Genomic DNA, 24,114 nt, shown 5'->3' with positions numbered 1-24,114 from the left:
CTTAGTATTTTGTCAAAGAATTTCGAATACTAAATAGTCCTTAAAAATAATTTAGAGGAGACTGAAAATGGTGCAGTAAACACTGTGCCTGTAAAATTAAAATTACAACTAAATTATAGAACAATCAACCTGGAGAACCATCTTAAGTCTGGCTAGATAAGTTTTATATCTAAGGATATAAAGAAGCTACATCAAGACTGGTAGGAAAGGCAGAGATGCAGAACAGGATGGTCCCAAACCTCCAAGAGGTGGATGAAAATTGGGAGGGATACCTCAGCCACAGAGCTTCCCCCCCCCCCCCCCCAGGAGCGAAGGACCCTAGCCCCTCTAGGCTTCCTAGCCAGGGTACTGGTGCGGGGAAGAGGAGCCCCTGCCACAGCTGGCTGTGAAAAACAGTGGGATTCCAACTGTCAAGATGCGACAGAGGCTGTGGGAAACTCAGATGTCCTCTTAAAGGGCCCGCGCACAGACTGACTCACTCGCAGGTACTCAGTTTGGGCTCCAGAGGAGCAATGGTGATTCAGAGGGCATTGGAGGCATTTGCGGAGCAGACTAAGGTGTGTGGCTGGGAGGCCAGGGCTGGAGGACAGTCCCATTTCCTGTGAGTTCTTTTCCAGAGCAGCCAGGCAGGCGGCCGCCATCTTTAACGTGTTGAGCCCGCCCCCTACGCTTATGGCCAAATCTGAAACTGATTGGTCTGGTGAGCTCTGGGGCTCTGCCCTGCTGACTCACTGAAACCCTGCCCACCCAACTCCCACAATGCTTAGGGCACTTTATCTCAAGCAGCCAGCCCTACCTGAATTGCACTCTTTCTTGGAAAACTATTGGAGACCACAGACCTGAGGCGGGCAACTGGTCTTGCTGTGCTCTGAGACTTTTACTGAGTAGCTCCAAGCTCAGCATTAGCACCAAACCAGAGTCTATATTAACCTGGTGACTACAACTCTTCCCACTCTACTGACTTCCTGAGACCGTCTCATCCAACTTGCATACTGCACAAGGCTACATCAGCGATTGAACTTTAAGGGAGCCAGCAGGACTCAGGGTATCCTGGCTTTTTGCAGAGCTGTCCCAGGCCCAGTACTGGTGGCAGCCATCCCGTTTGCAGTATGGCCAATCCCACGTGCCTCCAGGTTTAGCACAGTCAGTGGATCACCTTGTAGATCCTACCATGTAGTCCCCGACTGGTCACAGGCAGTGGGTAACCTGGGCCTGCACCAGAGTCCCTCCCAGGAGGCCCCAGAACCAACATACTTGAAGGTTGGCTTCAGATCACAGCAGAGCACCAACCAATTAGCTCCACAAGTGGCACAAAGGACAGCCTCAACAGGCACCAGACCCACTGGAGCGAATTCCACTCAGTGGGATAAGCCACGCCCACCCCGCCGCCGCCCCACAGCAGCCCATAAGCTATGGACGTGGCCAAAACCCACAGTCAGTCAACCTGAAGATCAATCCTACTCACATATGTGCCAATAGCAATCAAGGCTCAACTATAACAGGAGGGCACACACAGCCCACAGAAGGGACACTCCTGGAGCAGGTGACCAGGGAGACTGTGCCAGGGTCCCACAGGGCACCTACTACATAAGGCCACCCAGCCAAGATTGGGAGACATAGCAGATCTACCTCATACATAGAAAAAAACACAGGGAAGCAGTCAAAACGAGGAAACAAAAAAATACATCCCAAATAAAACAGGAGAAAACTCCAGAAACAGAACTAAATGAAATGAAGGCAAGCAAACTACCAGAGAAAAGGGTTCATAAAAATGGTTATAAGGATGCTCAAGGCACTTAGTGAAAACTTCAACAGAGAGCTAGCAAGCATAAAAAAGGACATAGAAACCCTTAAAAAGAGCCAGTCAGAAGTGAAGGATACAAAACTGAAGTGTAGAATGCACTACAAGGAATCACCAGCAGACTCGATGAAGCAGAGGATCGAATCAGTGATTTGGAGGACAAAGTAGTATAAAACACCCAGTTGGAACAGCAAAAAGAAAAAAGAATCCAAAAAAATCAGGATAGTTTAAAAGATCTCTGGGACAACATCAAGTGTACCAACATTTGCATCATAGGGGTACCAGAAGGAGAGAAAGCAAGGAATTGAGAACCTCTTTGAAGAAATAATGACTGCAAACTTTCCTAACCTGGTGAAGGAAATAGACATAAAAGTCCAGGAAGCACAGAGTCCCAAGATGAACCCAAACATTATATCAGGTTGGCGCAAAACTAATTGCAGTCTTTGCAATTTTTTACCTTTTAAACCACAATTACTTTGGCACCAACCTAATAATTAAAATTGCATAAAAGACAAAGAGAGAATACTAAAAGCAGCAAGAGAAAGGACACTAGTAACTTATAAGACTGTCAGCTGATTTCTCAACAGATACTTCGCAGGCCAGAAGGGATTGGCACAAAATATTCAATGTGATGAAAAGCAAGTACCTACAACAAAGGGTACTCTACCCAGCAAGGCTATCGTTTAAAATTGAAGAACAGATAGAGCTTTACAGACAAGAAAACGCTCAAGGAGTTCACCACCAAACCAGTAGAACAAGGAGTTACAGAGACTTAAGACAGTAAAAAAAAAAAAAAAAAAAAAAGATCAAAATTATGAATAAAATGGCAATGGCTACATATGTATCAACAATTATTCAATGTAAATGGATTAAATGCTCCAATCAAGACATAGGAGGGCTGAACGGATAAGAAAACACTTACATATGCTGCCTATAAGAGAATCACTTCAGATTGAAACACACACAGAGACAGAAAGTAAAGAGATGGAAAATGGTATTTCATGAAAATAGAAAAAAAAAAAAGGCTGAGGTAGCCATACTTATACCAGACAAAACAGACTTTAAAACAAAGGGTATAACAAGAAACAAAGAAGGACCCAGTAATTTCACTTCCTGGTATTTATCTGAAGAAACTCAAAACGCTACCTCAAGGGGACCTGTACATACATATATTCGTTGCAGCATTGTTTACAAAGGCCAAGATGTGGCGGCAGCCTGGTTGTCCGTCGATGGATGAATGGATAAAGAGGAGGTGGTACATATATACAGTGGAATATTGCTCGGCCTGGGAAGGGAATGGGTTCTTGCCATCTGCAGCAGAATGGATGGACCTGGAAGGCTCTGTGCTGAGTGGAGTGTCAGACAGAGAAAGACAGATGCAGTGTGATTTCGCTTATATGTGGAATCTAAAGAATAAACAAATCAGAAACAAATAATGATGATGACGATTGGCGACAGGCATATTTTTTGAGGATGTATTTGTTAAGTTCTACAACCTTTAATTCAAACTAAAAGAAAAACTAGGAAAACTAGAAGTTTCAACATGTTTCACAGAGGGTTGTGAGTATCCCTTCTAGTTGTTGTTATTATTATTATTTTGCCTAAAAAGAGGTGAACAATTATTTTTGAAAGCTTCATCCACTGGTGAACTTCATCTTGGTCTCCACTTTATGTCTTTTACTCCATGAAAATGTCTTTTCAAAGCAGTGTTATCTGCCCATGGAGAATTTAAACAGGAGTCGTCATCATTTTCTTCCAGTTTCTGGAAATAAATGTTTTATTCAGGAAGGCATTTCAGGAAAGTGTTTTAAATATAAAGAGACTTAAAGAGACTGAAGAAAGAAGCCATGACCAACCTCCCTGCCCCCCTTCCTATAAGTAGGAGACTTCCAGACTCTAATGCACACGGGGTGCCTGGCAGAGCCCCTACAGCCCTGGAGAGGCTGGAGCTCTAGAAAGCCCCCTCCACATCCTGCAGAACTCACCGCCCCCAACTGTCCCAGTCCCCTTGGGTAAAACGTGGGGGTGAGTGCCCCAGGCGCCAGCTGTATCGAACACCCATCCGTCACCCGATACCTTGAGTTCCTCTTGTCTTCTGTGATAATACAGCATCAGCTGCTTCTGCTCCTCACTGCTGATAATAGGTTCTCGGGCTGGAGCCCCTTGTCCCCTCTGCAAAGATGAGGGCAGAGTGAATTGTGGACTAAGGCATTCTTCCAGGGACAACCCAGGCAGTTACAGCGAATGTGTTACCACAGCCTTTGCCAACAGCTGAGGATACGGAGGTCACCCATTCCTGACCACCCAGAGCCTGCCTCCTCAGGGGGAGACCTGGTCCTCAGCTGCCCTGCGCTCCAGGCCCTCCTGGTGGGTGGAGAGCAGGGGATGTGCAATGCCTCTCTGTCACAGTCATTCCCAAGTCAGCCACTGCAGGTCTAGTGGGGAAGGGACAGCGGTAATCGTGGGGGACCCCGTCTCCCCAAAATTAGACAGTAATGATTTAGGTGAGAGCACAGAACCAGAGCAGCCTTGCAGACACACAGCTCACACTGCAGCCTTACCGTCTCTGACCGTCCTCCTCCTGTACAGAGCCTCAGCACTTTGAAAACACTGAAATCCGTGCTCTGCGCTGGACTTTTCATTTCGAGAAATATTTTTATTTACGTGTAGCCCTATTTTTTAATGTAGAAATTAACATGGCACACCCCTCCCAACAAACTCCAGATACTGCCAAGAATCCAAACTTTCTTCCGGTTCTCATTGGTGCATAAGGGGACAGTTTTACTTTAAGTCTGGACCAATAGGACTCAAGTATTTGCACAAGGAGTTTAAAATCTTTCAGATTTATTGTAAATTTTTATCAGTTTGAAAGTAAATAAAAAAAAGTGACATCTTAAAGCAAAAGTACTTACTTGCTGAATCTTGACGATGATTTTGGTTTTTTCATTTTTGCCCACATAGTCCGAAAGCTTCTTTGCTCTTCGTAACTCCTTGGCTGCCCACCACAGTTGTGCCTGTGACTCTTCAATGACATTGAGTTCCGCCTGGAGCCATGGTAAGAGCGCAATTTAAGGCTATTACGGCACAATCACAGGTGCTACCCCCCAGTGTGGGGAAGGCTTCCGGAACCCTGCCCTCCCTGAGCCCTGTGGGCAGCACTAACTCCCCCACCTACTCAAAGCCCTCGCTTTGTAGTACCTTCCCTGTTAGTTTTAACTCATGCCCTGACTCGGAACGTCTTGCTCTGGGACGTGGGGAGTATTTATCTGGGCCGCACGCTTGTCCATAATATAAGGCCCCTCTTCCTCTCCAGGAAGAATGCTAGAACCTTGCTGCGTTTGTAAATATAGACACAACGGGACTGTTTGCTTGCTTCTGCATAGTCCACCTATTTGAAATGGCTCAGAGGAACAGACACTGTCTGACAGGATAAGGAATAAATGAGACAAAAGAAAACGGAACATAAAGGTAGAAAATAACAGGAAGCAATGGGTAAGGCTAGAACACAAAATTCCACGCAAAGGGACCAATGCATTTGCGTAGACACAGGCACAAATTAGGTTTCTGGCTTTCCAGTGGCCAGAAAAACGGCAGTGTTTTCAGTTACTCCCCACAGCAGCCTCCCAGACCTCCTCTCTCGCCGCTGTGTGGGGGCCAAGCCCTCGCCATGAGCACCGCCCTCTCGGGGTCCTCCCCTGGGTTCAGAAGCTTGGCGCAGCAAGATGGAAAGCTGTGTGTGAAGCAAAATCTACACCCAGAAGAGCAGGGTCAAATCTGAGGGGCTTCTGCTCTTTGGGGGGATGCAAACTCACTTTACAGACCACCCAAGAGCCACATACCTGAGTACCCGACAAGTCCTCTTTATTTTCAAATTCCATCCGGATGGGGTCGTACGGCGGCAAGCCCATGGGATAAACAATCATCACCGCTCCTCGAAGCTGGTCCAGAGCATCTTTCACCATCTCCATGGTAACACAGACATTGGCTTCCACTTGTTTCTGAAAGTGGACAGGCACCGTTACCTACAATGCCATTGATCAATTCAACAACTATTTATCAAGTTTCATACAAGACTCTCGACAGATCCTGCCAGAGCCACAAAAAGGATCAAACAGCGCCTGTACCGAACTGACTACCATCTAACTCAGGGGCTGGGCCATGTCCACCACGGCCTTTCACTTTCTCAAGTTCTTCAAAAAGGTAAAAGAAACAAAGTCACATATGCATCAGTTCCTATCTGTACCACATAGGAATCGCATGACACGAGCCAATAACATTTTCTGTCTGACCTGTGGGGACTAGGAGGATAAGCTAGGGCCCACCCCAAACAAGCTTGTTTCCTCTGTCCCTGGAAGGTTTAAAAAGAAAAAAAAAAAAAGAAAAGGCTGGTCAACAGATAACTCTGGAAGCCATAACTGGAGTTCGTATTTCAAAAGACAAGCTTTGGAGCAGCATTTAAAAAGCTAACCTTAGATATTATTGCTTTGGCTTCTTCTACAGTCTTCTTTAAAACTTGCTTCATTTTTTCATTTGGAGCTATAAAAATAAAAAAGGGAAGAGGGAGAGAGGCAGCCATCTTTAAAACTCTTCTTAAACATTCCAATCCCTCAGTCTGAGTCAGGGAGCAAGTGAAATGAGAGAAAGTACAGGTACGGAATTTAGGTGGGGGACACAAGAAAGCTGGCTGTGACAAGGCAGGGAAAAGTCTCCTCATGAGAGCAGAGACCTGGAGTGTGCTTTATGCAAAGTGGCAAAGGCCACAAAGAACAGGAATAAATGTCATTTTGGTATTTTAAATGGAGTTTTCTATGTAGGTTAAAAGGGACAAGCTATCAAAATTAGTTATCATCCTATTTTTCCTTCAAATTCCACAAGATCAACCATATGCTAAAAGAAGAATCATTTCTTCAGTGCTTTGACAGGTACTAAGGGCTGTGCACCAGGGAAGCGTGTCCTCCACTCAAGTGGAGCGTCTTGTGCTGCTATTCACTTCCTTCTTTCACACAGAATCTCTACATTCACCCCAGATTCTGCAAACCATAATAAAACACAGCCTTCAATGTTTTCAGTGATTACCCCCCAAAAACTATTCGGTTGAGCCACATGAAATTGTCAATTTTCAACCATTTGTGACCAACGAAAGTGGTAACTGCAAAGGATTCATCAGATATATTTCAAAGCTGGGTGCAACTTAGGAAGAGCAAGAAGACGGATGCTTCATTTATCCACCCAGCTCATTCGGGATGGGTGTTTCACCACAAGGAGTTACACAGTGCATTGCAGTACTTTGTAAGTTTGTACAGAAATACTGAGGTCAACCTTTAACTTAAAGAACTGCTTTCATACCGTTTCCCCAAAAATAAGACTTAGCTGGACCATCAGCCCTAATGCATCTTTTGGAGCAAAAATTAATGTAAGACCTGGTCTTATTTTACTATAAGACTGGGTTAACTTATATAAGACCAGATCTTATTTTACTATAAGACTGGGTATAATATAATATAATACTGGGTCTTATATTAATTCCTGCTCCAAAAGACACATTAGAGCTGATGGTCTGGCTAGGTCTCATTTTTGGGGAAACACGGCACCTGCTACTAAATTCAGGCATGCACAGAATAGAAAAATGCTGGATCACCTTGCCCATTCCTTCGTCCAATATCATCCTTTTTAAATAGTGAACCTCCACTGGGCACGCACTTTTCACCCCATTCATCCCTTAATTTCAATTCTTCAATCTGGTCATCAGTCAGTCCTTGCATATTAGGAGGGAGAAATATGCCATGTTCTGCCAGTTCTTCCATTTCTTAAAAACAAGAGAAAGTTAGACAATATGTATCACAATCATTATCCCGACACCTAATACCTCGTTGGAATGTATGTTCCTTAGAGGTCAGGGTCTTGCCCACCAGCTCAGGAATTTACTTAGAAACCACTTGCTGTGTGACAGACCTGTCCTTGACCTTTGGCAAGTGGTTGCCTATTCATCCCAGGTCAACAGAAGCACAGAGTCCAGGAGGTCGCTGACGAGATCACAGGCAGCCGGGCTGCAGACTCTGAGCTCTGACTGCTGTGCTATGTTGTCCTTATGGTACTCAGGAGGCATAGGTTAAAATTCACTGAAAGTCTATACATTACACATAGGGCTTTGGCTTTCCAAGTGTATTCACATAGATTATTGTAGCTAATTTAACCCTGTGAGGTGGGCAAGACAGTTCTGACAGTTATCAATATCCCATCCTCCCTAATTCACAGCTGTTTCATCTGAGGCTTGCTCAGGTCACACTGTTACCACTTTACAAAAAACTTTGGATACATACTTTATAAATAATTTGTATAAATCCAATCCGTGGGGAGGATTTAAGGCAGCTCAAACCCCTCAGAAATGGCAGAGACAGGACAAGTCCTTGGTTTTCCAGTATCATGTTCACTATTCAAAGGTATGGCGCTATATTTTTCCTGTTCCATATATATGCATATTCACCCCAAAACCAGTCCATGCTTTAACCTTACAAAATTTCCTTCTTCCTCTTTCCTTCCTCTCTCCCTCCTTTCTTCCCTCCCTTTCTTCCTTAACAAGAGGCACATGGATCTGGGGCTTCCCATAACACTGTGAAGAGAACACGGCCTGTAAACACAATACTATGCACAAATGGTTTAACGGAGTGGAGTGTTTCTTGTCCCTCACCCACGCAGACTCTAAGCCTTTGGGGGCCAAGCGGCTGGTCGCATTCCTCCTTGTTTTCATTCCGCACAGCACTGGGGCCTGTCTGAATCCCCACTGACAGTGGCGACTCTAGAATAACTATATGGATTCTAAGTTCACCTTAACATTCAGCATCACATTTTCAACTGATAATTTTATAAAAATAAGTTGAGTCTCTTTTCTCCTCCAATGCTTTAATTTTAAAATAACATTTAATATTGAGCTTGTTTTAGAATCAGTACATTTTACTAAGAAACAATACGTATGCCTCATAAAGGCAGAAGCCATGACCGTTAAGGAGTTCGCCATGATACAAAAATCATGTTATAGTAATAAAAACGCTCAACATCCTAGGCTGCATCTGGGGTATTATCATGTCACGTTCTGTGCTGTCTCAGGAGGTAGGTACTAGCTGCACGTGACTAATTAGAACAAAATGAAAAATTGAAATGCAGTTCCTGGGTCGCACTAGCCCCATCTCAGATGCTCCCCGGCCACATGCGGCTAGAGGACACCTTACTGGACAGCACAAATAGGGAACATTTCCATCGCGGTGGAAAAGTGAACAAAACGCTGTACCATGAGAAGCAGGCTTGTGTTTCCTGGAGAAGGGAGGTCACCACCAAGGCTCTCCCACTGTCTTCTCACCCTTGAGGGACCGTCCCCAAGCTAGGTGGCTCACCACCGGTAACTGCTCTACCTCGGGTTTCGAACGCGTAAACTCACCTTTTAAAAACGGCCAGCGATCGGTCCCCCCACACACCCACACTTGTTGAATCCATTACACTTGCCCTTCGGCCGTCGTTTGGCTCCCGCCTCTTCCCTCTCTACCCGCCTGTTCCAGTGTGTCCTTCCCAGCGCCCCAATCCTGGCTCTGAGACACCTGGGAGCGCACTTGGCCCCTCCTGCTGCCCGCCTGCGAGCCGGGGTGCCAGCGCCCACCCCTCCTTCTCCCGGGGTGTCTCTACCCGGTTCGCCCGCTTTTTGCGCATCTCTGGTGGACACCCCACCCCCACCCCCCACCCCGGTCTCACATTTCAAGCCCGGCTGCTGCACGTCTCTGCCAATCTTTACAAACTTGACTCTCGCCCCCAGCCTGCCCGAGAAAGCCTTGTGGGTCCCGCACAACTTCCTCAGTCCCCATCTGGCCCCGTTTCTTGGCCCGGGAGCCCATCTCGCCCTGGTCCGGGCTCCAATGACCCAGCCCGCAGTCTCGCCGCGCCGCCGGGCCCACCTGAGCAGACGCGCTGCACCTTGAGTCGCGCGTTGTAGACCCGGGTCACCTGCACCGTGAGCTCCTCCAGCTCCGTGTTCCCCGGCGCCTGCATCAAGAACTGGCTCTCGTCTCCCCGTTTCACGTGCAGCAGAACCATGGCGACACCAGAGGTCCCGCCGAGGCGGCGAGAAGGCGCGGGATGCGCGGCCGGCAGAAACCCAGGGGGCGAGCAGCCACAACTGACTAACCGCTGGTTAGAAGCCGGAACCCACGGCTCCTGCGCCGGCGGTGCGAGGGGGTAAACGGCACTCGCTTCCGGAAGTGACTGTTTCCAAGAGCAACAAAGAAACACGGATTCCGAGGAGCCACCAGCTCAAAGTCTAGATCCGACAGTGGGGAAGCTATGGTGCGCGGAGAGCCGGCAATCCACGCCAGGGAGTAGGTTCTGCCCCCCAACAATCCACACCGTCGGAGAAGCCAGCTTCTCCCGGCCCGCGGCTACCCAGCCGGATACGGCCCGCCCCGCTCCCGGAAGTAACTGTTGTCCAGGCAACCCTCAAACACAGATCAAGCCGTCGGAGAGGAGCGCGGAACGCCCAGTCCACTCGCCTGGGGCCCGAGATTCCCCCCTGGGGAGATGGGTGGGCTGGGAGGGAGGCTGCTTGGTGGGGATGGGGGCGGTGCTGAGCACCCACAAACGCCGAGCCCCGCAGCAGGGCCTCCGCCGCCGCTCCTAGCGGCGTTCCCGCTGCCGCGTCTCCACTTCCGCAAACGCCTCCTGGTGCTTCCGGTCTGGAAAAGTTTGGGGAATTGAGCTCGCATAGCCCAGCCCTGCAGTCGGCGCTGCTCTAGTTTTTCTGCACGGGGGAGCCAGGGAAAGTGCAGGCATTCCTCTGTGCGGGCTGATTCAGATTCGTGTATCCCGGTAGCTCAAGCGGCTCCTACCGGAGCGACCCTCCCCAGCCTGTCCAGGCAGCCCCATCCAACCAATCGTACTGAAGGCAGTCGGGCCAGGCGCTGGTGACACGGGGACAGATCCTGGGTGACTGTTGTCATGGAGCTTATATTCCAGTATAAGTGACAAAGAGAAAACAAATAAACGGACAAGGCAAATTCAAATAGCGGTATAAAGAAAACAAAACAGGATGATTGGCTTTTTAGATTGGATGGTCAAGGAATGCCTTAAGGAGTAACATTTGCTCAGCCGTTGATGACAAGTCGCCAGCAAAGCTGACAGGGCAAGGCCCTACCCCTGGTTATATTCTTGGGAGGGCCATCGTCCATTATGAATCGATTTGAATATTACAAGCACTGCTACTTTGAATTCCTGAAACTTTGGCTCAATCTATTGAAATTGCATCCCTGGGGTTCCTGGGGCAGAGTGGAGCAAGTGTGACAGTTGGCCTGGAAATACCCAAAGCCAATCCAGGGCTTCATACGAAGACTGTTAGACTGACACTGGATAGAAGCCGGGTGGAGCCCAGGGAGAGATGTGTTTTCATCTCTAGTACTGCTGGGGCAGGGTCACCCAGAGCCTGGAACAGGCTCTGGTCAAACTGGCAAATGTCTCTCCCCAGAGGGACGAAGGGGCCTACTGTGTTCTCTGACCTCCTGACTGCTGGCCTTATGGCCTTATGGTCATCCCCCGATTTCTCCTGAATCCAATTCCATACTCATCAAGGCAACTCCGGCTTAAAAACTGGTTTACAGTATAGCCTTCTGATTAGTGAGAACCGTTTATACACAAACTCATGTATTACAGGGTCTCTGGGTATATTTTTAAATAGGATATTAATGAAAAATATAGAAAACCCATGTACTGTCCATCCAGTTTTGTTTAAATATATGTAGTTTATTAATCATCTGGTGGAAAATCTGCCAAATCACCACAGATGAAGCCTTTGCATTGTTAAATCTTTGTCATTACTGACTTTTGCCTTTGTAGTCCTACTTTCTCCTTTTAGTGCAGTCATTTCAGTATTAAGGTCATTTTCTTCTCCTGCAGTCCATGCCTTACAAATGTTGTGTGTAGCTTTTTCTCAGTGTGGTTTAAGCAATTATCAATCATGTCAAAGCCTGTTGTCTGGCCACCACCCACGTGGGTTCTGAATTTGAAGACAAAGATGGTATCTGTGTGGTCTTGTGCATTTTGGCTAATTTTCTCTGAATATCTTAGGTACTGTTGCCTTCCTAAGGTGAAGGGCATCTTATGACCATTTACTTCCACTGCTGGATAGTATTCCACTGTATCTCTAGTTTTCACCATTACAAACAATGCATGTCCATTCCACATGTACTAGACCTTCTTCTCTACAAGTCAGATTCCTTGTGATAGAATATATGAACTTTACTGGACACTTAAATTGCTCTCTAGACTTGATGTGCCAATTTAGCCTCTCACCAACAGTGTGTGAGTTCCCATTTTTCCACGTTCGCTAATCTTGATGGGGTCAGACTTATTTTTCTAACTTAATAACTTGGCATTTTGATCCATACATCAGTGTTTGGTGAGTTTGGTTATCATGTGTCAATCATCCACGCTGTAGTTCATGGCCCTGCAGAGCTCAGGACCTGGCTATGGATCACGTGAAGAGGAAAAAATAAGCTACAGACTTAAGAGAAATATTTGCAAATCACATGCCCAATAAAGGATGAATATGTAGAATAAATAAAGAAACCTCAAAACACAATAGTAAAAAAAAATTCCCTTTAGAAAATGGGCAAAAGACACATATATATTACTAAAGATATTAGATGGCAAATAAACACATGAAAAATGTTCACCATCATTAGCTATTAAGGAAACAAAGCCATAATGAAATATCCACTACTAAAATGGCTAAAATAAAAAATAGTGACAGCAGCAGATGCAAAATTTTACATGGAAATGTAAAATGGTCCTGACATCTGGAAAACAGTTGGTCAGTTTTTTAAAAATCCAAGCATGTACCCTATGACCCAGCAATTGCTCTCCTGAGCATTTATCCCAGAGAAATGAAAACTTAGGTTCACACAAAACTCTGTACATGAATGTTCATAGCAGCTGTATTTATAATAGCCTCAAACTGGGAACAACCCACGTGTCCTTCAATGGGTGGGCGAATGGCTAAACCAACTGTGGTCCATCCATACCATGGAATACTATTTAGTAATACAAAGGAACGAACTATTATACACACACAATCTAGATGAATCTCCGGAGAATTATGATGAGTAGAAAAAGCCAATTCCAAAAGGTTATATACCATTTATATAACATTCTTGAAGTGGCAAAATAATAGAAATGGAGAATAAGTTAGTGGTTGCCAGAAGTTAAGGACAGAAAACAGGGGATGGGACGAGAAGGTAGTGAGGAAAGGGCAACATGAGGGATCTTTGTGGGGAAGGAAATGCTTTGTATCAGTTAATATGCTGGTTACAGTAGTGAACTAGTTTTGCAAAATTTTACCACTGCGGATACTGGGAAAGGGTGCCTGGGATCTCTATGTATTATTTCTAACAACTGTACATAAATCTACAGTTATCTTAAAACTAAAAAAAAAATTTAAAACCAATTATCCTCTATCTGTAACTTCTTAATCAGAGGTTAATATATATAATTAAACTACTTATGAATCAAGGTTATTGTTTTGAATAGCAATCACTGAAAAAGGGCAATACTCACCAAGTAGCCTTGGTCTCTTATTTGGGTCTTTTTAGCCAGTCTCTTGTCTGGCTATTCATGTGCCTGTTTCCCCGTTGCCCTCCGCAACGTTTCTTTTGCTGGGGGTTAGAAAATCATCCTTCATGCTTGTGTGATTTTCAAGCCAACACAATTTTGAATGAGGGCCTCTTTTACAGAATAAGTGCATGGGCTTCTTAATGATTAGTAATCTCAGAATATCTTTCTTCTTACTTTTGGAGTATTATATGGAGACATGAAATGAATGAAAATAAGATCTTGAATTAAAATACCTGATTCAACAATCAGAGTTAATCCCCAAACGTCACTCAACTTGTTTTATGTAGGTTCAAGGAAAATGGCTGAGAAAAATTCTTCCCTTTCGAGCAGTCAATATGGTAAAGACAGGTATATTTATTTCATATGACAGCACATTTCACAGGATATGTACAGACTGTTCATATACCACTGACTTTAATGCTGTATGTCTATAAAGTATATAGTTATAAATACTGTATGCCACATAAGCAATAAAATTCTTACATATAAACAGCAATCTACTATAGAGAACAAAGAATTCACAAAGAGATCCTCAGTGTCTAATTTCTGCTCTGCTTTTAACAGAACTGGTAAATATTTTAATAATACACAGAATAACGGCTAGTTATTTGCAGCATACCTTTAACTTTCCTAACTTTGTGCACTTTCAGCAACTTGCCAGATATAATTCTCCTGATAAAGGCTGAGCTGCTGCATGATATGTATATTTTAGACAGTAGTTTATATTCAATAGGAAACAGAACTGCAATCTGTACTAGTGAAGTTTATAATGAATTATTTTGCTAATAGAGAGCAAATACCAAATACACTAATCACACAGATGTTAAAGCCACAGTTTCAACAAGTTAATTCACATTTTGAAGCACACTGCTTATAGTAATACTGCTGTTTAAAATATACCAATGCTGAAATGATTAGAACACCCCCCCCCCCCCAAAGCATAATATAAAACTCACAAGAGTTATTTCTAACAGCAAACCCTGGCTGTTAACAGAGAGAGGATTAATTCTATAAATATAGTATTTTGATAACATTTGAGCACTTAGAAAAGTATTTTGTCCTAATAGATTTGCTTTATGTGGTTAAGTGCAATGCAGTTTGCTGTGCTTTTCCACTTTACATATTCTTAGCCATCAACTCTGTTTTCTGACATTCCCCAATGCACATCTTTAAAGGTTAAATGTGGACAATGGAATTTAGATGGACATATACAACTCTTCATATAAAAGGAACGTTAATGTTAAGTCTTAATGGGCAAAGATGATTTGAACTGAAGCTGACAACAAGACCACAACTGCTCAAGGAGTTTTCTGATTGGGATTACTTAATGATATCAAAATACTACATTCTGTAAAAATCCTGTGTACTTCATAAAATCACTAAGAGCAGGATTGGCTGTATATTGGCAGTGCAGGAGACAAAATCCACAGCTAATCTGAGGTGTAGCCTCTAAGGACGTACAGCAGCATCACAGATGTGTCCTGTGGCCTTAAGGGGAGAGAACACACACTGAGTGGGTCCCCAATTCAAAGCACTCAGACAACTACTGCTTTTCCTGCTAACGAAGTTCCAGAGCAAAAGCAGCAAAGAGAAATGTGAGGGAGGGAAAGAGGCAACACATGCCTTTATGTGCCGAGAATACATTCAGCTCTAACTTTTCTCACTGGACTCATTGGTATGTGTCTTCCCGACGTAAAAGGCCATAGTGCTTTTCTGAAAGGGCTGGAGTGTCTGTCTACATGACAGTGACCACAAAATATGCTGCTTCCAGCTGCAAGAAGCTTCTCCCAGAGAAAAGCATGTGGGGGCACTGGAGTGGAGAGTAACTAGAAGGTGTGTTGTGTGTGTGTTTCAAGGGGTGGGGTGTGGAATGGCAGAAAATTCTGGTCCTGTAGTGAGGATTATTCTAGTTTTGGAAAGAAAATTATGAGAAGTCCAAATTTCATTTACAGTTATCACTTTGATAATGAAATATTAAAAAAAGAACTGTGTTAGAACTTTTAGGTAAAAATTCTGTCTGAGTTATATCCTAGAATTTAAATGATAAGTTTTACAAATATGTGTGTGTGTGTGTATATATATATATGTATGTGTGTATGTGTGTGTGTGGGTGTGTGTACACACACACACTTTTTAAAGCAATGCTTTCCAAAATTCGGTTTCAGTATCACTTTGACAGCTCTTTGGTAAATACTTATAAATTCCAATTGTCAACAAGCACGAGAGAGCTGGCAGTAATGTCAGCTAGAAGTTGTTTGGGCTTTTTGAGATTCTTTAGAGACTAACAACAAAGAATTTCTGAATAAGGACTATGTTCTAAAGTAGTTTTGAGCACTTTTTATGGCTACTACTCTCTTTGTTATCCAAACAGAAACACATCAAAACTCCAGTTAATAACGAAAAGGGCTTTTCCTTATTTCCAATATACACATATTCCAACTTTGTACACATTAAATAGTGGTATTTCATGACGACATCAGTGCACTTAACAATGACTTATTGCACATAATGAATAACTAATGCCCAATTCTTTTGGCTCTAGACTGCCAAAACTGAAAAACAACTGTTTCCTACTGTCGAGCATTATCTTTCTGTGAAGTCTAGTATGGGTGATGCCTTAGACGCCAAAGCTGCGAAAGGATCGGCTGGAGGCGCAGTGGCAGGTGGGAGCAGACGGACAGGAGGTGGAGGTGGTCTTCTTGAGGGCAACGCACAGAAAGAAACCTCTGTACCTTTATCCCAGTCGTCACCAAAGGTCACACTGGAGCCAGAAGATGAACCGGGTTGGTTACCCAGTACGTCTGGACATGCTGACGTAGACTTCCCTTTCACACGGTCCTCCTCTTCCTCGAAGGTCACCCATCCTTTTGGGTTGCTCATCTGTACTGTAGACTGGCCCTGCAGATCAAAACTGTCCTTAATGCCATCAAGTGAAGATGAAGGCTTGCTATTGGTACGACCAAGAGGCTTCAGAGAAGGGAAAGGACTGTCAGCAACAGGCTCTTCTTTGGAGAACCAGGAAGTTGCCTCTGATTCTTGAGACTTGGCTCTAAATGGGTTTCCAGGAGCAGCAGTCCTGTCTGTGAAAGGATTTGTGCTAGTCAAGCTCGTAGTGAATGGGTTTGGAGAACACCGCATGTTTTCCTGGGATTTACTCCGGGCTGGAATGGGAGGCAACGTTGGCATGCAACTTACAGAACTCAAAGTATTAATGTTACTTTGTGTTGCAGAAGGGAACTGAATCAACCCCTTTGGGTCTGGGGTTAGAACAGGTGACGCTTGAACAGATAACTGAGCCTTTGATACAGCAAGCAGATTAAATGACAGATCTTCAAATGGGTCACTCTTTAATGGTGATTCCAGTCTGACAGCGGAAACTCCATTTGTTTTTACCTGGAAAAGAGAGCACTGAATAATCAAAAAAATAAACTTCAAGAAATATATTTATTTTTAATGCTCCCTTATGCTGCCTTCTGTCTCAACTTTACTTCATTATGGGGTCAAATATACAAATTTAGGAAGTAAAAAGGAGCTTGTGCAGTTTGTTATCTAGTGGATTATGTAAAACAGCTAAAATCTTATGCTTTAAAAACTCCCTACTAAATAAATCCATTTATTAAATAGAGCTCATTTCATGCATGCAAGTATTGATGTGGTAAAATGGAATTGTACAGAATTAGCAAGTGAGTTTTATTTATGCCCAGTTCTATCAGGTATTAGCACAAACTTAAGAAACATTTTCAGAACTTATGCTAAATCTGTATAAATAAACTTCCAACACCCATCTATGATGATGATGTGATTTCATTATTCGTTAGAATATATTTTTACTTAATGTTACCATGGAAATTCAACTTTATGGATGAAATTAATTTTATTAGTATATTTGTATTCACAAGCTGAAGACAATATGTCTTTTCCCTTTCTACTTGGAAAAGTGAATGTTTAAAGCATTCTCTGCCTTCTAACAGAAGTTCTCCTTCATAGAATGAACTGTGAATAATGTGACAATATTCCTCAATTGACCTTCCTCATCTTGTAGAAATGTTCCCAAACAGGTAGGCTTATTAATAACCAAACACAATGATTATTTAAAACCAGGGGGGGAAGTTCTATTTTATATCTGGTATAGTAATTCCAAAACCCAAATGAAGCTGTGCCCCAAGTGGTGCACAGCCCTTTGTATGTGACACCCTGTCTGTGATCTGTGTTACTGGCAGTGTTCCGAATTACTTTCCAGTCATAAGAAACTGACACTCTGTGCCTAGTTCACAAAGAAGCCCGTTGGAGTGGAGCTCAGCCCACTTTTCTCAAGGGAAACACAACTATGAGCCTGGCCTTATGAGCAAGTTAGTTCATCAGGCATTTCATTTTAATTTTTAAAAACCACAGTTATTAAAACCAGGTGGATGACTTGGATATTTATGCCATATTAAAAAAAAAATTAGGTTAAAAAGAACAAGACAGGGAGAATTTCAGCTCAAGACTTGCCATGTAACAAAAGGGAGCACTACCCAAAATGAATTTAGATGGTTGTTAAAGCAAAATAACTAAATGCTCATGAAATATGTTGAAATAAAGAGCAGCAGTCCCAATAAAATGTAAATGAGTCTTATCAAACAGTAACTTGATGCTTAAGAATAGGGAAGGCTGTTCACTTGCAAAAGGAAATGGGGTAGATAACTTCGTAAGTGAGTAACTTTCAAGTATATGATTGTTTTATTCAACTGTCCTATAACATACTTTATAATTGAATGAACAAGTATATTTTTCTTCAAACTTAATACAACAATAAATTTGTACAAAACTAAAGAGTAAACATGTCACAGATTCTAAACTGTATTCTAAGTGTATTAAAGGTAAACAGACCTATACAAGTGGACATCTACTTGAGAGACAAATTTATCATGGACATCATGAAATTAAAATTAACTCTATATTACCAATAATGTCTGGCTTATTTATGATTAATATAACAAAACATAAGTATCTGATGGGGTCTGGGACCCAATTCTCCCATGGCAGATAGAATAGTCCACAAGCTCAGCTCAGAACAGTAGGCCCTTGCCAAATAAATGCTACATATTTAAGTATACTTATTTTCATGCATTAAAACTTTTTTTCCAAAATAAGTTAAAGGTAATTTGGTAGAAGCAGGATCATTTTGCCCAATCAGACTTGAAATTAAAATGACAACCACACCACCATTTATTATATTAGAATTAATTTATAACCTAAGAGGCATTTGTGATGACTTGACATTCAAAACAATGGTATTTTCACAGAGAAAGGTGTTGGAAAGACCTTTAAATAATCCTGTTACAATACTAAATTTCATCTTTCTAAATCATTAGTCCTTCCTTACCAAAAAGAACCTTGCAACTAAAACTTGAAAAAAAATTTCCCAAAATAAACCTAATAAAGTACATTGAATTTTGTATTTACGTAAGTATGCCAAGAATCAATTTGGTTTTGCCAAGACTTTCATATACGTAAAGCTTACCTTACTGAAGTTATACTTTTTAGTTTTGTTAATTTTCATAAAAATAAAGAAAAATATGGTAAAGCATTAGCAAGAACAAAATCATTCCTAAAAATTCAAAATACTAAGAAAAAGAAAAAGCAGGTTTTACAGCATGATAACAGAATTTATTAATGTGGACAGTTGGTTTTAAAAATGAGTGAAACGTTAGATGTATGAAGCACAAGACTCATACATCTAATGAGCTAAGACAGATGAGAAGCACATAGAAGACTGAGAAATAATCCAGTACCTGTTACCCTGATGGTTGCTCCTGCTTTGAGAAAGGGAACACAGACATCAAAGGAAAGAGTTAGGAGGACAATCTGAGACCAACCAGCAACCCTAACAATTCAGTCTTCAAAATACTCTTAGTTCTCGATTATATACAGAATCTGAGAGCAGTGATATTTGCAAGGGCATAGCATAAGTTCAAGTGACAATTCCAACTTCTTTTGTAATTTTGAATGAAAACTGTAGAGCTGAATTAGGACTCAAACTTTAATTTTGTCCAAGGCTGATTGCTAACCAGTTCAAAGTTTTGTTATTCCAAAAGTAATAATTGAAATGGGTTCCCGGAGCTCTAAAATATTTTAAGCAGCCTGTACGGACGAAATATTTGTACCCCCACACCACCACCACCACACCAATTCATATGTTGAAGCCCTAATCGCCAAGGTGATGGTATTCGAACATGGGCCTTCTGTGGGTAACCGGGGTTACACGAGGTCACGAGGGTGGGGGCCCTCAAGATGAAATGAGTGGCCATAGGAGAAGACACACCAGAGAGCCTGCTCTCTTTTTCTCCCCGTGAAGCAGCGAGGAAAGGTCATGTGAGCACACAGCAAGAAAGCTGCCGCCTGCCAGCCAGGAAAAGAGCCGTCACCAGAACCCAACCTTATACTATCATCCTGATCTTGGACTTCAGCTCCCGAACTGTGAGAAAACAAATTTCTACTGTTTAAGCCACTCAGTTTATGACAGCCCAAAAGAGTAGGATACAGCCTTAAGATAGCCTATGGGTTTATTGTCATTAGAGAAAATAAACAAAATGGCATAACTTGGCAAAAAAATGAAAATTACTATTTACTCAAACAAAAATGGTCAGGATCCAGGCTTGTTCTACATTACTCAAATTTTCTGAAGGACAATACTATCATGTTCACCTCAGAATTTATTAGTTGGAAGGTGCAACATGGTAAGAAACTGGATCCTATTTTTGTTGTTTAAAAATGAAATCATAGGAGTGGCCAGTTAGCTCAATTGGTTAGAGAGCGGTGCTAATAACACCAAGGTTGCTGGTTCGATCCCCGCATGGGCCACTGTGAGCTGCGCCCTCCTTTATGATGAAATCATAATCTTGCTATAATACAGCAGTATTTTTAAGGAACCATTTTGAGCAAATCTTCTCCAATATCTAAAGCTTCCCTTATTGTAAAATACCAAAACTCACTTTGACAATTTAGAGAAACACCATTCTAAAATACAGTATTAGAGTTTCCTGCCTACTAAACATGAGACTCTTGAATTTAAGTTAATACTTTCTCAATGAGCTCAGGTTTTTGGGTCTCAGCTTTGGCACTGGATAGGAGAGTAAGAAAAGGTTTATACTAAGATGTACAGAAGTGGTATTAAATAGATCCAGAATGCTGAGATTTTCTACTTGGATTCTGCCCTCACTGTCAGCTATCATGTCAATAGTATGGCAGTGATGCTGTTACTTTACTTCCTGGTGGATTTCCTGACTTCCGGTTCTTAGCTGATAATCAGATGACTAAGCTGTTGGAAGTCAGACAGGTAAGTGAGGCATTTTTACATTTTGTAAAGGATATACAACATGTTACATAATCATTTGAATTAAAAGAATCTTTTCTATGTAGAATTCAGAGAGTTGAAAAACATTTAAATAGGGATAAAAAGTAAAGCTGGGTCATGTATGTTTTCACATTTTAAATACCTTGTAAATGTTGGGCAGAATTAAAAAGACATGTAAAAATTACCAGAAGTTCAATTCTATGACTATTTCATGTTATTACCAAAATATCAAATATGTCATATTTTAAAATCTCATCCTTTTTTACTTATAGCCAGAGCAGAAGATTTTAAAATCTTAAATGTGTATTAGTTTTTGAATAGGCATTATTCTGATGGTTCAAAATTCGAAAGGGACAAAAAGGTAAAACACTTCCGCTTCCTTCTAGCTCCCCAGCACTGTAATGGCTTGTGGTCTTTCACAAAGACGTCTCCACATGAACAATACCCTCACCCCCAAAAAGAAAAATGTATCTGTGTATATAATATTCAGAGGAATTTGATATCAATGACTGAGGCACAAATAGAATACTTAGAATTTAAAATAAACATCTGATAGTTCGATGAACTGAATACACGATTCGAGAACACAATCTACCAGGTCACACCAAAGCACGTGCTACCTGCCACCAATCACTACACCCATTCCACTAAAAACCAGAACCCAAAATAATAAAAATGACCTAAGAAAATGATATGTGGCAGTCACTGAATGTTCATCCTATAGTATTTTTGTGTCATAAGATGCCTTTCTTCTGAAATCTGGAATCTTGCTTGACATTTTGCTCTTTCTGAAGTTTTTCAGAGTACAGTAAGTCCTCACTTAACGTTGTGGGTAGGTTCTTCAACTTTAAGTGAAACTATGTATAACGAAACCAATTTTACCACAGGCTAATTGATGTAAATAAGAGTTAAGTTCCTATGGAATCTCGTCAATGTTATAATGAAACGATGTTGAACAAAACGATGCTATTCGAGGACCGTATCTACTTCCATATTGGTCTAAGAATACTTAATCCATTTTTAGGAATTAAGTTTCACTTTTACTATGAAATAGATGCTCACTTTCATAGCTAGTTTGAAAGTTTTCTGCCCTTCAACTACATTTTAAAAAATACAATAGTACACCTTACAAGAAAATGAGAAAAAAATTCATGACCCATTAAAAGTAGATTGGCAGAAAGAAAAGAATAGTGGACATTGAATGTTTGAAGGATTTCTACAGTTATTATATATCTTCAATTTTCTAAGCTAAAAAACATAGAATATTGTTTGATGTTAATAAAGAGAACTTTTTTCTCAATTATACATCCTTCGTCAGCTTTTAAAAATGTGACCAATAGTCTAAGGAGTAAGTGCTAACTGCTAACAATATTATTGTTTTAAGTCAATATTTACTTTAATATCTATTTTTCACTAAGCAGAAGTATAGGAAACTGTTATCGTCTGCCAACTAGCTGGACATACTCAGATAACTGTAAAAATAAATGCAAACTAGTATTTATAAATGTGCTTATATTTCTGTATTTTAGATCTTTCCAAAGTTTAAAGGCAGACTTTTAAAACTTTACACATTGCTTTGGCCTTGAAGGCATTTTCAAGTTAATACTTTAGGACAAAAATAAAATGTAACAACAAAAAATGTACTTACTAAATATTTTATTTTAATAATTTTACTGAAGTGTATATAACAAAAACTAAGTAAAACAGCACCCAAATAAAAGTAAAACAACTTGCATGATTATTCATGTATTAAAATACCTTTGTATATACATAGCAGATGTCTTTCCAATGTGAGATCACTCTGGCATAACAAAGTTCCTCATCTTCAAAATATCCCTCAGAGGTAAGTATTATTTTATCATCACTATTTTAAATTAAGAAGAAGAAATGTGTATCATTTTCCCAAGACCGCAAAGGTGGAGAATAAAGCCCAGACTCACACTCAGGTCTGCCGAGCTGGACTCAGAATGCAAGCCCTTGTGTTGATGATTTCCACCCACTCAGGCAATGGCACTGTTGTCTGTGTGACACTAATAAGGTGACATTTTGATGGTTTTTACTTTGGTGACTAACCCTCCTGCTACACACCCAAGCCACCTAAACTGATCCAGTAATGACTGAAACTGTTCGAGATACCTGAGGAACCCCAGTGCCAGCTCCACCACAGGAGAGAACTGTGCATCAGGAAGAATAGAAGGATTATTCTTTGTTCATGGGAAATTAACCATACGGCCAGTGCTCAGGGATTGATCTGACTGCCTCTCTCTCCAGAGAGTGAGAGCCCAAACTAATTTATTAGCTGTGAGCAATAAGAAAAATAAACTATTGCTGTTCATCCTCATTCATTTACTATCCAAAGTAAATTATACATCAAAAAGGTCACAAATACTTTAAAAGGTTAACAAAATAAAACAGCCTGGGAGCCACTTGAAAGTTTCCTAAAGAGCCCTCATTCAGGCTCACCCTCTGAGAATCGCTGATCTGAGCAGCAGGTTAAAAACAAACAAAAACAAACCCTCAAACAGCCAAACCATGAGTTTGTTATCTCACTAATTTGAGACATCAAATAACACTCAGTTGTTGAAGTCATATCACAAGATGCTATTACTATCAAAAAGCAAAAAGAAAAAGAAAATGGAATCAGATATTTATTTCTTAGAAAAGCCTAATAATTAAAACAAATGCGTCCGAAGACTGCCAAAGGCATCAAAGCTGTCACTCTGTGTACTAGCTGGACTTACTTGTGTCTGCGGCGAAGGTTCTGAAGGCAAGCTGTGGGACGACCTGCTCCGAGGTGGCGCTTGTGGGGGCGTGTCCAAGTTTGGCTGAGGGGCAGCCGGAGGCATAGGCGCTGCCACAGGGACAAGAGGCTCCTGCATCTTTTGAACAGGTGGGGGCAGAGTAGGCTGCACAGGCAGGGCAGCCTGAGGCTTCAGGGGTTCAGGAAGAAGAGGTGAACCTGAAAAAATCATTTTTGGATGTTAGGTGTTTTCTAGAAAACCATGTTTTAGACTTCCTTCCTTTAGTAAAATGTCAGAAGGTTCTGGGTTTTTTCAACTGGTGTTTCTAATACAGTGTCTACCTTTCAGTACTTCTGATGGTTTGCTTTGGCTTTCAGGAGTCAGTCTTCCAGCAGATGCCCGAGCATGGCTCTGCGGCGCGCTGATCACGCCAGCGCGGGGCGGAATGGTCTGTAAATGGGACAAATAACATTTGAGACATTTAACTTATCTTCAACAGATAAGATTTTGTGAAAACCACTGCTTCTGCCATCTCATTAAATCTCCTCTCTGGTATTATTCCCCTCTGTTATTTTAACTGCTTTCTACTCATA

General features: G+C 41.9%; 2 protein-coding genes across 21 annotated transcripts in view; both read right to left on the bottom strand.

The window, feature by feature from the left end:
* Nucleotides 1–3,262: 3,262 nt before the first annotated feature.
* CFAP298 (cilia and flagella associated protein 298) lies at nucleotides 3,263–10,720 on the bottom strand. Its single transcript, XM_019730181.3, has 7 exons — nucleotides 9,742–10,720; nucleotides 7,440–7,607; nucleotides 6,270–6,337; nucleotides 5,641–5,799; nucleotides 4,714–4,845; nucleotides 3,878–3,973; nucleotides 3,263–3,563 (listed from the first exon to the last, which is right to left on the bottom strand). The coding sequence occupies exons 1-7, from the start codon at nucleotides 9,878–9,880 to the stop codon at nucleotides 3,453–3,455; spliced, it is 873 nt and encodes a 290-aa protein (XP_019585740.1). The 5' UTR covers nucleotides 9,881–10,720; the 3' UTR covers nucleotides 3,263–3,452.
* Nucleotides 10,721–13,778: 3,058 nt separating this feature from the next.
* Nucleotides 13,779–24,114, bottom strand: part of SYNJ1 (synaptojanin 1) — an 82,471-nt gene continuing 72,135 nt past the window's right edge. For 12 of the 20 annotated variants that reach the window (XM_074325988.2, XM_019730185.3, XM_019730193.3 and 9 more), the window contains 3 exons: nucleotides 23,863–23,971; nucleotides 23,522–23,739; nucleotides 13,779–16,837 (listed from right to left, as the gene is read on the bottom strand). In XM_074325988.2, coding sequence (XP_074182089.2) covers nucleotides 16,028–16,837; nucleotides 23,522–23,739; nucleotides 23,863–23,971 — 1,137 coding nt within the window. In that variant the 3' untranslated portion in view covers nucleotides 13,779–16,027. Of the gene's footprint in view, nucleotides 16,838–19,218; nucleotides 19,243–23,521; nucleotides 23,740–23,862; nucleotides 23,972–24,114 lie in introns of all 20 variants that reach the window. The other 8 variants (XM_074326021.2, XM_019730194.3, XM_019730199.3 and 5 more) reach the window with 3 other exon arrangements.

The sequence above is a fragment of the Rhinolophus sinicus genome, chromosome 17, assembly GCF_057876585.1.
Source record: "Rhinolophus sinicus isolate RSI-liver-muscle chromosome 17, RSI-T2T, whole genome shotgun sequence".
NCBI lineage: Eukaryota > Metazoa > Chordata > Mammalia > Chiroptera > Rhinolophidae > Rhinolophus > Rhinolophus sinicus.
Note: the sequence above shows the minus strand (reverse complement) of the source record. Positions and strands in the feature narration are given on the sequence as shown.